The sequence below is a fragment of the Clavelina lepadiformis genome, chromosome 5 (assembly GCF_947623445.1).
Source record: "Clavelina lepadiformis chromosome 5, kaClaLepa1.1, whole genome shotgun sequence".
Classification (NCBI taxonomy): Eukaryota; Metazoa; Chordata; class Ascidiacea; order Aplousobranchia; family Clavelinidae; genus Clavelina; species Clavelina lepadiformis.
In genome coordinates, this window is record NC_135244.1 from 5,798,299 (window position 1) to 5,815,108 (window position 16,810).

The window sequence follows — 16,810 nt, forward strand, 5'->3', positions numbered from 1 at the left end:
AAGCATATTAACTATGATTGAAAAATAAAAATTGTTAACTAATAGAAGTAGGCCTACATGCTTCATGAGAACTGACAGTAACACATACCAAAATTGACATAGCAGAAACATTCGGGGGATAACATGGAGATAAACGTTCTGTGCATGAAATACGACCAGTTGGAGGAAATGCTGGGCTTAAATCACATTCCTCTGAATCTATAGCAAAGAAAGAATCCACAGCTATAACAGCATCAAGAGGTATAGGTGGATAGCATGGTTCCATGATTCTTATGCATGTGCTTTGCCAAATTTGAACCCAAGTCAATGGCTAACAGAGTTAGAGTAATAAAACTTGTCACAGACACGATATCAGTTTCCGTTATTATGTTGCGTACGAATTTTAATTCCACGGAACGTCTCTCCGAGTACAGCCGCTTATTTCTGAGTACCGTGTAAATCACATAATTCGAATACAATAACGTTTAACTTGTACAGTAAGAAACACTGCAAAGTAGCTTACACGGTTATTTTTGATAACTTTTGCATGCGACAAAGAGCAAGCAAAAGATGTGACAAGTACAAGCCAAAATGCACACTGCTTTGTGCACTACACTGCATTACACTACACTGTATATAGAAACGCATACCAGACAAACAGCATTGGTAACCTTACGAAACAACTAAAAACCTAAACAATAAACGTTCCTTTGGTGTACCGTGTATGACTTGCTAGGCGCTCTTCTGCTCCAGTACCTTATGCTTATCTGCACCACGTGTTGCTTCAATTTGTTTGAAATGAACACTTCAGCAATCAGCTGGCTTGTACGTCGGTGGTTTCTGATTGGTTCACATCCGAAACACTCCTCCAAGCCTTATGACGTCATGCGCCTTCAGTTAGTAAATGCCGTACCATTGTACAGTGCGGTATGTTAAGAATGCTGCAATGAAATTTTTCAACTTGTTATGGATCGAGATCTCTGATTTGAATACATGTTGTTTTTGCTTTTCATTATTATTGTTACTGGTTATGATAGACGATTAGGCGCTCTATGTTTGTTCCATTATCTTGAAACTTGGTACGAAGGTGTCTAAATTCGAAATCTCAGTCAAGTTCGTTGCTCGGGTGTGCCCGTGTTTTCTATCGCCTATTCGCCTTCTAGTTGCAAAAAATGGATTTTTGAATAATAGATTTGTGGCGCATAACGAAAACAGAAAACGTAATAACTAAATGTTCTGATTCCTCGAGTAGACTGACTGTCCTTGCCAAAAAGCACACAGAACTTATGCCAACTAAAAGCGTAACTTCAACTTTCGGCACATCAAAAACTATAAAAGGACCTTCTTTGTCACACGTGCTCATGGAACTAACTGATGAAATCCAACGCAGTTAAGAATACGGACGGTCACACAGAAGTAAAAATTAAACGTACTGGTTCAATTACATCATTTAAAAACAAATAGATTTAGGTGTGATATATTGCTGTGGCACTGATAGGCCTATAGCTGAAATCGAAAAATGTGTTTATAACTTTATTGATAAAATGATAACATAACATACGCAAAACATATAGACTGAAATGATATGCAAAAGCATGTTCCCGTCATTGCGGCTAGACGTGTACAACAATCCCAAATCACTACTACACTCTTAATTGTTACCACATAATTGCGCTTTTTTGTCCGATTTTGCCAACCCAATAGCCTACAATGTCTTAGGCTACATGTTAAGGTTGATACTTTTGCCCAGTTTGGCTTGTCATACATGATAAACGTGTTGATAAGCTACATATGCGTTCACAACTTGCATGCATTTTAAATTATCGTGTAAAGTATATACCTGTGTTGCAGTGTGTTAGCCAAACTAGTCAATATTGTACGCTAATGTAATTGGAACATGACCATAATCACCTTGTCAAATTCCTTTAGTCTCCTCAAGGCAGAGTCTCGTCTCCTCAAGGATGACCAGATAGATGTTTGTTGGAAAAAGATTTATTGTTAATTTTGGATTCGAAACTTGTTTGCATTACATTTTCTTATTACTGGTTGAAGTGAATCCCACACGGCAGGGGTTGACATAATTTAAGTCGCGCAACGCTGTAATGGATTGTGGTGATGAAATGCTGCATTACAATAACAAATGCCTTAGAGGTGGTACCATAAGCGCAGCCGGGGGGCGAAAGGGGCCATGTCCCCCCCCCCCAATTTTCAAAGTTTGGATTCCGAAGTTGAGCCTTTTGTTGAAAATATGTCTTAAAACCAACACTTTGCAGTTCCCTTGAACTCATCAAATATTTGCCCCCCCCCCCCATTTTTCTGGCTACGCCACTGGGTGTTACAAGCTCTTTGACTGCTTTTGTAGTTTGAACATTATTTTCGTATAATTAGCGCTCTTCTTCTGACCCATATCCCCCACCAGGGGGGTCGTTGTTACTGTCTTAAAGTTTGTGGAAATTTTTAGCTGCCTATTTCGTGACCACATGCAATAATATTCCTGTTAAGTTTTGGGGTGTCTGGATGACTAATAGCACTGCTATGTTAAAAAGACGATCAGCCCTTTAAAGTTCTCTTAAATTTATTAACAACCAACTGGTTTCTGTTTAAAACTACCGTTTCGTATTAGAATTTAAACATAAAAAAGCGTGAAGAGCTAAGGTTAAGAGTTCAAAGAATCCATAGACGGAAAGGGCAGTAAAAGTTATTCAAAAAAATAAAATACTTTTAACTTCTGAAAATTAAATAAAAAGGATAGAAGCAACATGAGATGGATGGATACGTATAAAATTGTTAAAAATATCCTTTGTTATAAAACAGACACCAAAACATAGGTACAAAATAAAATAACTACTTGAGGTTCAAAAGGTTAAATTATTAAAAAAATTGCTTTGGAAATGAAAAGTGGAATATACATAAGTAACAAGTGAAGAAGGTAAGAAAAAATATTTAAAATTTAGAAAGAAAACATACAGTAAGTAAGAGCACTTAAAAGAATACGAACGACCCTAAACCACAGTTGACTGTGAGACATGATTAAAAGTTCAGAACACAAAGCATGCAAAAACAACCTTGAAAAGTTTGTCCATGACAGACAAAGTCAGCAGCACTAGATAAAAGTTGATCAATCAAGGTCAGTTGTCTAACCCCAACAACATTAACAACGATAAGTTGCTTTATCTGAACATTGAACTTATTGACATTATTCTGAAACAGGATGATTGAGCCATGATGCAGTTTTTTTCTATTCTTGGTCTGAAAACATTAAGTAGTAATAATAGCTTTTCTGCTTTACACAGAATTAAGTATTATGCAAAATGTTTGCACAAACCACATACCACACGATACATATAGTTCTTGCAGTAATAAGATAAAAGAACAATGCTGAAAAAAGTGAAAAGCTTTCATAATATAACCAGTCACAAGACATTTAATACAGTTTTGAGAGCATTTTAATCTTGAAAGTTGATTTTCAATATTTTTAATATTAATTCTTTACCTTTCTCGCCGTCACTTCCTGTTTCTTGCAAATGAACAAGATCTTCAACAAGCTCTGACAAGTTTGCACATGAGTACGGATGGCCACTTAATTCAGCACTAAATGCACAACAAAAGCTTGTGTTATTCCATCTTGACTTAACTAATAATGCTCATTCTATGCTTCCATTAGTCCATTGCAACAGCAAGTGAAAAAGCATTTCAAAACAGATCCTTTTTACAAAATGTTAAAAAAGTTTTTATGAAAATATTAATATCAAACATTGTAGGTTCATTTTACCTTATGATCAGATTGTAAGCTTGTGCATAGCCAAAGCCCATGGAAATCACGTGACTTAATATTCTCATAGTCTCCGAATGCCCATGATCATTAGAAGTGACTGCATGACCCTGATAAGACAAGTGAAATTAAGAACAATATATACCCGAAGTGACCTAAAAATATAGGATCAAGCTCAAGTCAAAGTCATTAAAAATTAGTCAATAAACAGCATTTCCTCTATTATTATCGAATACAAAAAGTTAAAGAGCATCATTCAACTAAAACAAGCATCATTATACTATGGCGAAGGTAGGTTGTTGTTGCGTTGTTACGTTGCTGCGTTATTGACTCCTTTACTCAGAAGGCAGTGCAAAAACGAATGGGTGGTAAACGAACGTACAGTGCGGAAATCAACACGTGCTGGAAGCATTCCGAGGGCGCCAACCAGCGACAAAACAAACAAACACCCAACGGCCGCTACCATACCACTTAAAGCATAATTGTTCTAACCTGGTTACTAGACAAGGCTTCAGTTGTACTAGCAACTGTTGAAGAAAAGAAATTAGGATTGCAGGTAATTGTGAGTAACTCATCAGCTGTGCTTACACCGGGTGGAAAACATGGATCTATCTGCCCTTTGTATGGCAAACGACTGCATGGTGGGTAACAGCACACGGTGGGTGAAGCATCAACTAAAGCCTAGCAAACAGGACAGGCTCACATTTATAAATTGCATGATAGCATTATCAGTGAACATGGGAACAATTCAGTCACACCTTTACAACAACTTTTCTATTACATTTATTACAAATCGTCCCAAGACAGCCAACCATTCAAATGACTCTTACCTCATCACTTAATGCCAGTTGTAGTATATGTTCATCAACAATAACGTACGGAATTTGTGGACAGGGTGGATATTTGCAATGAACACTACCATCTGTTGATGCATTAGAGCTTGATGCTCCTATTTCAAAAACGTCTTTGGTCTTCAACATTATGAGATGGGATTTGAATCTTTGAGTTGTATATTATTTTTAAAATTAACTGTTGTCAGTTATATACTGTAAACTGCCTTTCAAGTTATTTTATACTATAAATTCTACAAAAATTTGCATTAGTTATAAGTTTTTCTAAATTATAACTATACACCTTATGTGTTTTAACAGCATAAGGTTACACAGGCACTTAGCCCTTAAGCGATACACAACTGATAAGTTTAAAACAGTATGCGCTAAATTTTGGCTCAGTGCTAAGTAATTTTGTGGTAGCGTTTCGGACTTAGTTTAATTTAATCAACAATATGCGGCCTGTGTTTAATACTTGGAGGCACTGCACCGTTGACTATTGTTGTGATGTCCACAGGCAAAAAATGAATGACACAGTTACACAAGATTTATTAAATTGTTTTGGTGAGCACTGCTAATTTTGCATCAAGTCAATAAAAAAATTGTCGCCACAACAGTTAAAACTACACCTGAACAAGCCCATCAACCATAACTCTATCATCACCAGATTTAGGTCATGTGAAGAATAGTTTCAGTTCTCAGATAAAATGTAAATTCTGATAAAGTTGGTTCAATGCATCTTAATAGATTCGTATATGCTGTAGAGTGTAGACTGTAGAGTATCAAACTACTGATACCCCATTTCACATTAGCCTACATTTTTGAGGCCTTTTTGATTTTGAACGCCCACATCAGGATTGAATAACGTTAAGGTACTTACCAATTTAAGCCTATATGTGGCAATGCAAAAATAAAAGAGATCAATATTTTGTATCATAAGTTCACATTTTATACATAACTCTAGTACAATCTACACCTGTAATCTTGACCCGATTTATGTATGTATGTAAGGCTTTTAAACATTTCCATTAGTTTCAAATGCAGTCATGTGACCTCACAATATCTGTAACACTATCTTAGCTTAATCTATAAACTTGAACCTTTTATCCACCAGCCAGAAGATCAAATAGCAAATAGGGTATAACTTTGACTAACTTGAATTTTAATACGTTTTAACATGCGGCACAAGTGTCATAGTGCCTTAGCCATTAGGCAGTGCCCAAAATCACACTTGTAAACAGTATGATAGCTGCAGGTATTTTCTATATTTCAACTTCTGATTGGTACGCTGCAGATAAAACGTTCTACTATATAAGTGATTTGTTGCAGTGAATGAAACAACTCATGCTGATCCCATAACAACGTAGGGATAGATATGTAAGGTACCCAGCTTAAAAACTCAAACGAAGTGACTATTTCACTGTATGCATGTAGGTCATGCAACTTGTTGTTAAAGATAAGGGGTTAAGGGAATGGGTATACAAAAAGTTGGTTTTAGCTATTTAAAGTTTTATTGGATTTATATTTAGGTTAGTAGGCAGGTTTTTAAGTATATGTTACTGTGTTATAGCATTAAGGTCAACAAAGAATCGTGAAAAATAACTTCGAACGCAAAATTTTTGAAATAGTGGCAGCCAAACTATAACCTTCAGATTAATAGACTCTTTCCGAGCCACTGTCTGGGGGGCAAAATTTTTTCAATCGCCTATACATAACAATCGAAAATGTCGACCCGCTTTGATTCTTGTACCCAGTGGGTCTCGCACACTTTTCCACTCCGACTTGAAGGCGTGAATGGGAAAGAGTTATGAGCAGTGGTGGGATTAAAATGTTTTAACATCCAGTTCTATCACTAGCGGCATGCCATATCTAGGACCTAAGATATTTATGAGTACACCGGCCTTCTTTACGCGAAACGTAATGCCAACTTAAGGCCGTTTCGTTAACGAGAAGCCAGGAAAACTAGTGGTGTTTTTCAGTCTGGGAATTACCCTAACAAATAGCGTGTAGCGTTTGTCAGCCTGTCTGCAAGCTAGCGGCGGGACACCATGTTAATTTGCTAAAAGACTCGTCTGTTTTCTTTTCTTTTTTTTCACATTACGTATCTCGAGTCAATCGTCCTTTGAACAAGGAGGCAGACAGATGTTAAGTTAAGTTATGCATGTTTGCTGGCAGTTGTTGTTTGCCAGTTATGCCGGCACAAATTTCTTTCCCAATAAAATCAAATCAAGTTAACCTCAGTCGTGAAATAGGAACAGCTCAACAACATACATATAGCGTTGTAGCGCAACGTATATACAGTATATAAATTCACGTAAAATTCCGCAGAACTGATTAAAACTAAAATAACCGTAGGTGGCTTTACGCTGATATAATTAATCTATCTGACCTTTCAGAACTTAGAAGAGCGTGCCCACCCCTGCATCACAGGGCGGAACACCGCCACCAACTTTATATCGTTGCCGCCACAGTCTAATGTTTTTTTGCGGTATAAGCCCATTAAAATCTTCCATGTCGAATACAAGAGTTAGGCTAAAATGTGCTTGAAAATTGACAAAGTGTGTTTTTGGCCCAAAATTCTAGCCTTGAACTTAGCGAGCCATTGCAAGAGTTTTAGATTTTTGATTTTGTTGGGATTTTATAAAATGCTTAGCCTAATCTAAGGCATACTAAATTTACATGCAAAATTTCAGGGAGTCTGTAACGCCCAGTTCAATTAGATACGTCATTTGACGAATCTATATTTGTCTTTATGTCACGCTTATGTTCTTGCTGTGGGATTTTAATGTTTCTCAATTTAAGTTCGTTGTGTCGATTATTTCTACACGTAGGCCTACAGCCTTCGTAAATTTATGTACTGTTAATCAAAAAATAAATTAAATTTAATTCGCTTCTAGAAGTTGTAGCTGCATGTCATTATTAAGGAAATTATTTTTTGACCTGTCAAAAAAAGTCAAAATTCGGTCAAAATTTATGGTTAGGTTAAAATTTGTCAAAAATTTTTAAAGTGAGGAGCAACTCCAAAAATGCAGTGGTTAAGCAGGTATTGCCAAAAATAAGTGGAACAAATATGTCTCTTAATTATTTATGACAAACATTACGGCTCTTATTACCACACAATATAACAATGGGCATGACCCAGTGTGTTTGGTAAACATTAATACAGTATAATGTTTTGTGTGATCGATAGGTAAAAGGTATAAGTAAAGTGTACTAAAGCAGGGCTTCTCAAACTTTTTGGTTCTGCGACCCCATTTTACAAAAGAAGTTTCTATGCGACCTCTTGGGGGTAGCCTACACGTTAATGATGTTAAAACAATAAATGTCCAATTACAAATCTCAAGGGGTATTTTTGTCTCTGGCAAAATCATACAAGTGCACACAATCCACCGAAGTACAGTAGCTGTAACCTACAGTAATAAAAGAATCTCGTAATGGAAACAGTAAAGCGAATAAAACGTATACAAAAAACAATTCAATTTAATTACACAGATTTGTTTCACGACCCCAAAATTACATTTTGTGGTCTCGTTTGAGGTCGCAACCCACAGTTTGGGAAGCCCTTTACTAAACGGTATAACAAGAATTTTTGTATTAAATAAGTCAAGGTCAGCTTACCGTTGGTGTATTTGTAATGACGAATGTTATTGCTAAGCTCTAGCTGAGTTTACGCTGTTGCTTGCGCCAGGTCTAGCATAGTAGAGTACTGTTAAACCCATAACTGCACATTTGTGAAAAAAATCTTTTTTTGGTCAAAAGGTTTCATTTTTAGGTCAAAAAATAATTGCCCCTGTTATTATACACCATAATTTACTTTTAGAGTTCCATTTTATCTGCAGTCATATGCCGTTATGAGCACGCTATGATCTTGCAAGATTGGCAATATATTAAAAATTAACAAATTTTGACGCAAGCGTTTTCAATTAGTATTGTATTATCATAACTTGTGTTTTATGATAACTGACTCTATTTATGTGTAATTTTAATTACTTATCGGTTCTGTATTTATCTTTGTTCAGTAAAAACACCTATATTCCTGTCTAATCCTGATATTTATAAACAGCATGCGTCATTACTGCTTCGCCCAGTGGTATTACAACGGTAACGCCACTGGATAACGACAACGCCGGCATTATTGCCAGTTGAGCGTTTTAACCACTTGGCTGACAGGGACTACGAGTAAAGCTTGTTTTTATTTGTAGTGTCAATGCCATTTCTGACTGTTGTTCAACATTTGCCATAGAGTTAACGTCAAATTCCAGAACAAAATGTCGATTCACCACTTGGATACACATGTTACTATCGATCACTATAGCCTACAATATACATGTTATATTACTGTATCAACAGTCATGTTGCTGAAAACAAATATTTTACTTAAGAAACATTTTAAAAATGGGTCTGCAGCGGATAGAAACCAACGAACGCCGGCGACTAATGAAATGTTGCTTCGAATGTCCAATAAGCAGAGCAAATAATCGAATAAAAATTACATTAAAACTAGGGCTGGGAAAATTTGCCCGGCTAATAACCGCTAGCGCTCAAAAGCTTTGGCGACTAAAGAATTTGTTAGTCATCAGCCGAAAACGTACATATTTATATAAAGCAAATTTAGACCAAAATCTTTAGTAATCCATCGACTCACAAAAGTCAATGCTGCTCTGTTATTCATTTTAATGCTTCAATACTTTGTTTTCTTGGTAAATTTTGGGCAAACTTAGAGCTAAAGAAAATCGCCAAAATTCCAAGCTCTAATTAAAAGTAAACAGAGTATACATTGGTGGATTGAAAGCAAGTGTAGATTTTGAAAGCAATAAAAAAATATTCGTCTGACTAAATATGGAAATGTGTGAGTCAATTGCCATTAAACATATTACGAATTTCAACCTTAAACAAGTACCACCGTGTTCCAACATGATTAAATATTTCGTCAAGCACAATTGAAAACAAAACAGTCGCTGCAAAGCCAGAATCTGTTTTTAAAGATTACTGGTGTTTAACAAACATACAAGATACACAATACTTGCACAATTTTCCACATGATGATCCTGGAATTGTACATACACATAATTGTAATTGTACATATGGATGGGCATGATTTTTTACATGGGCGGCCTTACTACGTGGTTTTTCTAAAGATAAGCTTGCTTCTTCAGATTATTAACAGTTAGCCTAAAAGTCGCACGTTCCAAAGTTAAACTTTAAAAAGATATTCAAAAGTACAGTGGTTTATGTGATGTCATTGTCTTTCTGCAAATTGGACATTTCTCCAATTGATGAGCACATGTTATGCAGCTCACATGCCCACATGAAAGGAAATAGGCATTTATCCTCACTTCTCTGCACACACAGCATTTTTTTTCCTCTTGGCTACTTTCCAGTTGTTGACGAACAGTTCGCAAATCTTCATTGAATTGCTCAATTTGCAAGTGTAGACCTTTTTTGAAATAACAATAAAAACAGTCCCTTTGCAAAAATAACACTTTCACTAAACGTGCCTATAGCCAACACTAGCCATAATCTCTAGGATATACGTGATTTACAACACTCAACTTGATACATATTAGAAAAAATGGTTTGCTAATAATATTACAACTACATTTAGACAACATACTTGCCACTAAGTCCGCGACCAATGCGTCCTTACTTAAGTATGGTTTCTGTTTCGATAATGCTCTGTAGAATAAAAACAGGCATGAAATCACATGACGTTATTGTGATTGTATTGGTTGAAATATTGCAGTTAATCATTTCAATTTATATCTGCACAGTTTACTTATTAATCAAAAATATACGAGGTGTGACAAAAAAAGTAACGGGACTGTATCTGCCACGCTTTTGGATCAAAGTCAAACACAACTTCTTAGCTCTTTTGTGTTGAAAAATATTTGCGCTTAGTGAATTCGCTCTTTTGTTACAGGCTTTATTGTAACACAGTGTTATTAACCGGTGTCAGAATTTTGTTGCGTTTGTTTGCAGTCAGTGCTGTTGGTCATTGCGCAAATGTTGTTAGCACTGAAATGGAGCAACAAATCAATTTGAAGTTTTTAGTGAAATTAAGGAAGAGTCCAACTGAGTGTTTCAAACTTCTTAAAGAGGTTTATGGCGACGATATGATGTCAAGGACACAAGTCTTTGAATGGCACAAACGCTTCGAGAGTGGCCGTGATGAAGTGGAGAATGACCTCAGGTCAGGACAGCCTTCCACAACGAAGACAGATGAAAACATCATCAGAGTTAAGCAGTTGGTGCGGAGTGATCGCAGATTGACAGTGCAAATGATAGCGCATGAGCTCAGCTTAAACATGGAACCAGTGTGTATCATCTTGCTGCATGATCTTCACCATGACAATGCACTCGCACACGACGCCATCAGTGTGAGGCTGCTCTTGGTCAAAAAACAAATCACAGCTCTCGATCACCCTCCATATTCCCCGGATCTGGCGCCGTGTGATTTTGGCTATTACCCAGGCTGTATATTTCACTACAAGGAACTCATTTCTCATCTTCGGAAGATATCAAGGTCTCAGTGACGAGGGAGCTGAAGAGCCTCAAAGAGGAGGAGTTGGCCAAGTGTTTCTGGGGATAGTAGGATCAAATGCAAAAGTGCATTAACTCGGAGGGGAAGTACTTTGAAGGGCACAATCCGTAATTTATGAAAAAATTTTGCATTAAAATTTTTATGACAACAGTCCCATTACTTTTTTGTCACACCTCGTATATAGCATCACTTATCAAGGTTTTTTGAGACTACAGAGACGTTGGTCGGAAACTTAAGCAAACATATACAATGAAAACTCGGAGAACAAGACCACCTTAGGGAAAGTCAACAAATGGTTCTATTACCCAGGTGGTTTCAACCAAGGCAACTTAATTGCAAGTGCAATTGTCCACTAAAAAAAATTTTAATGTTAACAAACTAAACCTCGACTTGAGATACAAAAGTAAATCATGGTTGTATTTTTGTTGAAATTGGCATCAATATGGTTTCATTTTTGCAAAAGCATGTAGACTTATATAATCAAATGATTGGATGCATTAAAGACATGAATAAACATCAGACATGGTAACCTGACATTTGAGATAGAAAAACAAGTGGTAAAGGACTGAAAACTAAAACTTTACCAGACTTAACAACATGTAAAATGATAAGAAAATATTCGTGACAAAAAGTGGTAGCTTAGTTGAGGTGGTCATAACTCTACTGAGTTTCCACTGTATGCGTAGGATATCTTACAAATGTAATGTTTAAATGAATACTATTTTAATCAAACAGAAACATAATAGTAAATAAAATATGCTACTAAATGATACAAACCGTTCATATAATTGCTGCACATCAGAGCGTTTAAAACCTAAAGCAACAACTTTGTTTATGAGGTCTTCCTGCCAAGGCAGAGAGTTTTGGGTTCCATAGTCCTCTGTGTTCTGTAATGTAAGTGCAGAATAAAGATTTGACTGATTTGAATTGGTAGCATATGGGTTATCGCAGACTGTTACATTTAACAGGCTCATAAAAAGAATGCTGTTTTACAAGAACAAGTCAGGTTATCAATGACGATTTCCGATCACAATCAAGTACTTAGACTAAATTAATTAACAGGCTTATTTACTGTAAACGCATCAAAGCAAGTTCAATTACATCTAATATCCAATACAAAAGATAAACTGGTTGTACAATTGTGCTTCGAGACTACGTACCCCAGCTACTACGTTTACAGTTACACTTTTATAACATTCAAATTTTTAAGTCCCAAATTCAACTAATAATGCATTAAATGCCTTTTGCCAGTATCGGTTAAACTGTTACAACAAACACCTTTACAAGGTTAACTTCGACACAACAGCCAAGTTTACTCCGAAAATTCACCTCACCACCTTAAATTGTTGTAACAGCCTTCCAATGCTATTGGCCAACGACAACACAGGTTATGCCATTTCGTTTGTTTGTTCTTTGTCACATTTTACTTCCACAATCAAACTTTACTTGTTACACAAATTTTTTGTTTGTATTAGCACAGTGCATTAACTCATCATCATTAATTAAACGTTATTGCCAACACAGCAAACATCTAAGTTACTTTACGCATGACATTTTTCATACATTGTACACTGTGCATTGATCTTTTCCTTACTTAAGTAGCTTATAGTTACAACATATATCTGTGGATATAACATACATACATTCCCAGGTGTATTAACGAGGTTCGGCTGAAGTACTGAAATTGAGATATTTAAAACACTTAGCTTTATCAGCATTTCTTACTGTCAACTCCTCAGTAGCAGCATTTCGAGATGTTGATGGTTTAGAAAATATCATCTTTGGCAATATGTTTGATTCGCCAACTTGACTCACATTATTTATTGATTCCACCTACATATGCATGTGCTGATGAAAAACAGATGTCTGCAAAATTGCCACTATCACTAGAAAGCCAAATAAAATTTATACAAAAAGTAAAGTTTGCTATAAATTGGATTACATAAAATTCAGTGATAAACTGTATAAAGTGAATGTCAGATGTAAATTAAAAACATGGAAAAATTCTTTGGTATGATATATAAAATAAGGCAGTTTATAAAAATGTTTGCTAAGTTACAAGAGCTGCTACAACCACAGATTCTTCTGTAATAACAATCTAAAACACAACCTACTATGTCACTTGTGGCCATGACCAGGCTTAACCTAAAAATAATGTTTGGCAACAGTTTCGCAACTTGCTATTGGCCAATAAAAGAATGGTGTATGCATTGAGGTTTTACAAAGAACCCTCTACCTTCATTAATCATTTGCTTAATTGAAACATACGCATGATGAATTTCATGGATGAATTTCTCCTGTTCAAAATGAGCCATGTCATGTGACATCACTTCTTGCAACTTGATTACAGATTTATTTACTTGATTTATAGGAACATAGAAAAAAGTTGAACAAGTTGGCAGTAAAGTTTAAATAAATGTAAAAAAAGTATCTAAATGGATGTTTTTGTTTACCGTCTCATTGACACCATTTCTGAGAGTTGTTAGATCTGATGTCCCCATCTCAACTACCTCTGCTCTGCCAGGTGGAGGTTCAATGCTCACAAAATCATTCTGCAAATTTTTAAAAAAATGGAAAACTATTAAATCAGACATTACCATATTTTTTGCATATCCATAGCTTTGTGTATGTTTTGCTGCAAAACCATTCAATATACAACATATAAAATAGGTAAACGTAGTAGAGCCTACATGAGCCATTGCTGTTTCTTGTGCTAAATTCTGTCCAGATGTACCACATGGTTGCACGGCAGCCACTGTTGTTATATTTCTACTCTGTGGATAACCGCTGCCGATGTCAATGTAGGGTGGGTAGGAAGGTTGGTAGCGACCTTCTTCATAACTATAACGCTCAGGAGGATAATTTAAACCCTCTATATCAATAACAACACTAGTCTGGAGGGAGGAAGCTGAAGACAAAGTGGAATTTTCCAAATGGCTGAGATCCGATTCCTCCATTATTACAACGTGCAATGCACATTCCAAACAAGTTCAAATAAATCTATGTACAAACCTGTGCAAACTATAAAAAAAACATAACTATGGTAAAATGTTTCAAAAACTTAGAAATAAGTAGTCCCATTCAATCAGAAGTGAGTAAAGTTCTTATCTCAGTGCACCAAATGAAGACAATGCCAAAAATTAGACTTCTATCATATGTGTTTGTTTCGCTTATAAATTGGGACACACTGGCTTGACTAAGATTCAGTATGCAGTGATTTGTGCAGTTCAGTAAGCTCTATGCAGAGTCTGTGCATCTCGCTTTTTGGTGATAAATGCGCGATCTTTAAAAAATTAAAAAATCTTCAAAAATCTCAAGGAATGCAATTGCCATGTTTTTTTTTACTATGGCATTGCCCGCTATCACGCTGAAATTTGTGTCTTTGCATGAACAATTTCTGTGTTTTAACTTTAAACTTTATAGGCTACGATACCAAACAGCAAGATGGTATTGTATTAAAAAATTTCAGACTGTTGGTATGATATCATAATTTTTCTTTATCCTCCAACTGTTTTAACCTGATAGCCACAAGAGGCAAAAGTTCACACAGAAGATCTTCGTCAGACCAAGCACTAGGCATTGAGGCAATAGAATGGAAAGTACAGCAGTTTTTAACAAAAAATCATACATGCAAAGACAATTTTTATCAAGATGGCATGCACTGAAGCCATTGTTTATTTATTATAAATTGACGTTCAAACAACCGGCTTTTCTTGATTTATTTATTACAAATCGGTGCTTGAGATAATCAAGTCTGGTGTGCACGATAACATAACGAACGAATGGGCTCATATGCTATAGATTTCGAGTTCAAATCTTGCTACTGCTTGACTACTTTTTTGTCCAAATTTATTTTTAGAGTGGGTTGAGTCGAAATACTCACAAATACAAACAAACTGCAGGCAGATACCTAATTTTAGTGGTTCGAAACTAGTTAGCCAATTAAAATACGTATCTGTCTGAAATTTATTTTTGATCTAATTCAGTCATGATAAGTTCGAGTTTAGTTCAGAGGGGATTAGTTTTAAATTAAGGTAGACTTTGGAAGAAAGTGAATTTAAGTTAAAAAATGACGTTTATTTCAATTCAAAGCCTAGCTTAGTAATTTAATCATGATGTTACAGATTTTTTTCTGCCAGTTACGTATTCTACTGCTTGCACGGTCACACAAATGCAACTTACTTGTATTCATATTAAAGGTTAAAACTCATTTCCGATCAGAGGTCAAAGTCAAAAGCGGACTAGTAAAAGAAATTAATAAAGTGTAATTAAAAACTAGAACGGCAGACCCAAGCAACAAAATAAGGGTCTACTTACTCTAGTACACAAGTACACACAGGATGCCTTCGTATGCAACAACCCAGCAACTCAAATTGTGACGTCATCTGGTTGTGTTTGGTGAAAAATGAAGTTTAGAAGCAGTAGCAGACACAGTTTCCGAAAATTTTGAATTTATCGAGTAAAAAAACACGATAACACGCGAAAAATAAACGAACAGCATGTTACTATATTTTACCGCATTTTACAGTATTCATTGTTTATTTCTACCATTCAAATGAGCACTTTCCTTTTCACCTCCTGCTTAATGACTGAAATCTGAAAAGCACAACCATGACGTGTAACTATATGACCATACTAAATCGCATCTTTTACGTTTCGGTCAGCAGCCGGCCGATTTAAGTCTGGTTTAAGGTTTAAATAAGGTTTAAGTACGGTGAGTAAAAGGCTCTATACCAAATATTAAAGGTTGTGATACATACCATACCAGAATTGCACCGAAATTTCGGCAGGAGAACCGACTAAAAATGCCCAGATCCGGTTTTCGGCCAAATTTATTTGTAGATTCGGCCAAAACCCGAATATTTGTGATGCGTCAAAAACGTCAACGTGAACACTCCTTCATTGCAGGAAAACTTCACGGCGACGGATATCATTCTTGTTGAACGTTACAAAAAATCTAAGTATTTCAGTTAACTTCGATAAATTTCTGTTGCAAATTACATCTGAGTATAGGCCTATGTTATTTAAAGTATCGTATTTCTTTCATTTTAAAAGTCGGGGATTAGAGGAAGTTCCTTTACACGATTTGAATAATTATAATACTAAATTGCATGATCCGGCCGAAATAGTTCGGTTCTTCTTTACAAAAGTTCGGCTTCGGATCGAATCCAAACGATTTGGTAGACCCCTACCATACCAATGACACTTTACAAAGATATTTAAAGTATTACTCGATACAAAATCATATAAGTCATTATGATTAAATTTTAAATAATTTCCATGTACAACAGTGTTTTTTGGACGTTACAGGAAGGTGCCTTAAAGATGCAACTGTGAGTATCTTCCAGACAATGTGCAGGACAGAGACAAGTTTAGTTTTTACTCTAAAAAAATTTGTAAATACTCAATAGTCTAAGGCACATTAATAACCTGCAAACGTTACATAAACATTTACAACTTTGGGACTTTCAGCTCTGGTCGCAATTACTCTACCACTACTACTTGATTGATCCCACTCGATTCTCTATTAGAAAATTATTCAACTCGATTTGAATCACAAAAAGTTTGGTATAAATTGTTCTAAAACATAACTGCTTACACATATGAAGTCTATGTATATATTTTTATGCCATAAAAACATTCAGTTTAAGCTTTAAAGAAAAGAAGTACAGTATTCTATTAAGCTAT

The 16,810-nt window shown here is 35.7% G+C and overlaps 2 protein-coding genes across 2 annotated transcripts; both read right to left on the minus strand.

Moving 5' to 3' along the window:
• Positions 1–2,543: 2,543 nt before the first annotated feature.
• LOC143459972 (uncharacterized) lies at positions 2,544–5,656 on the minus strand. Its single transcript, XM_076957299.1, has 5 exons — positions 4,582–5,656; positions 4,244–4,432; positions 3,752–3,861; positions 3,473–3,570; positions 2,544–3,228 (listed from the first exon to the last, which is right to left on the minus strand). Exons 1-5 carry the CDS (start codon positions 4,729–4,731, stop codon positions 3,218–3,220), a joined length of 558 nt encoding a protein of 185 aa, XP_076813414.1. The 5' UTR covers positions 4,732–5,656; the 3' UTR covers positions 2,544–3,217.
• A 3,114-nt stretch (positions 5,657–8,770) lies between these two features.
• Positions 8,771–14,409, minus strand: LOC143460783 (uncharacterized). The gene is made up of 6 exons (XM_076958411.1): positions 13,813–14,409; positions 13,576–13,674; positions 12,848–12,955; positions 11,900–12,009; positions 10,196–10,257; positions 8,771–10,018 (listed from the first exon to the last, which is right to left on the minus strand). Exons 1-6 carry the CDS (start codon positions 14,077–14,079, stop codon positions 9,795–9,797), a joined length of 870 nt encoding a protein of 289 aa, XP_076814526.1. The 5' UTR covers positions 14,080–14,409; the 3' UTR covers positions 8,771–9,794.
• Between the last annotated feature and the right edge of the window lie 2,401 nt (positions 14,410–16,810).

Excerpts from the sequence above, each read along its gene's own strand:
- LOC143460783 (XM_076958411.1), bottom strand. The coding sequence starts at position 14,079 with ATGGAGGAATCGGATCTCAGCCATTTGGAAAATTCCACTTTGTCTTCA. Across the intron at positions 12,010-12,847 it reads CTGCTACTGAGGAGTTGACA|AACACAGAGGACTATGGAAC; the intron begins GTAAGAAATGCT and ends CTTACATTACAG. Across the intron at positions 10,258-11,899 it reads GTGCAGCAATTATATGAACG|AGCATTATCGAAACAGAAAC; the intron begins GTTTGTATCATT and ends TTTATTCTACAG.
- LOC143459972 (XM_076957299.1), bottom strand. The coding sequence starts at position 4,731 with ATGTTGAAGACCAAAGACGTTTTTGAAATAGGAGCATCAAGCTCTAAT. Across the intron at positions 4,433-4,581 it reads AACTGGCATTAAGTGATGAG|GCTTTAGTTGATGCTTCACC; the intron begins GTAAGAGTCATT and ends CCTGTTTGCTAG. Across the intron at positions 3,862-4,243 it reads AAGCCTTGTCTAGTAACCAG|GGTCATGCAGTCACTTCTAA; the intron begins GTTAGAACAATT and ends TTGTCTTATCAG.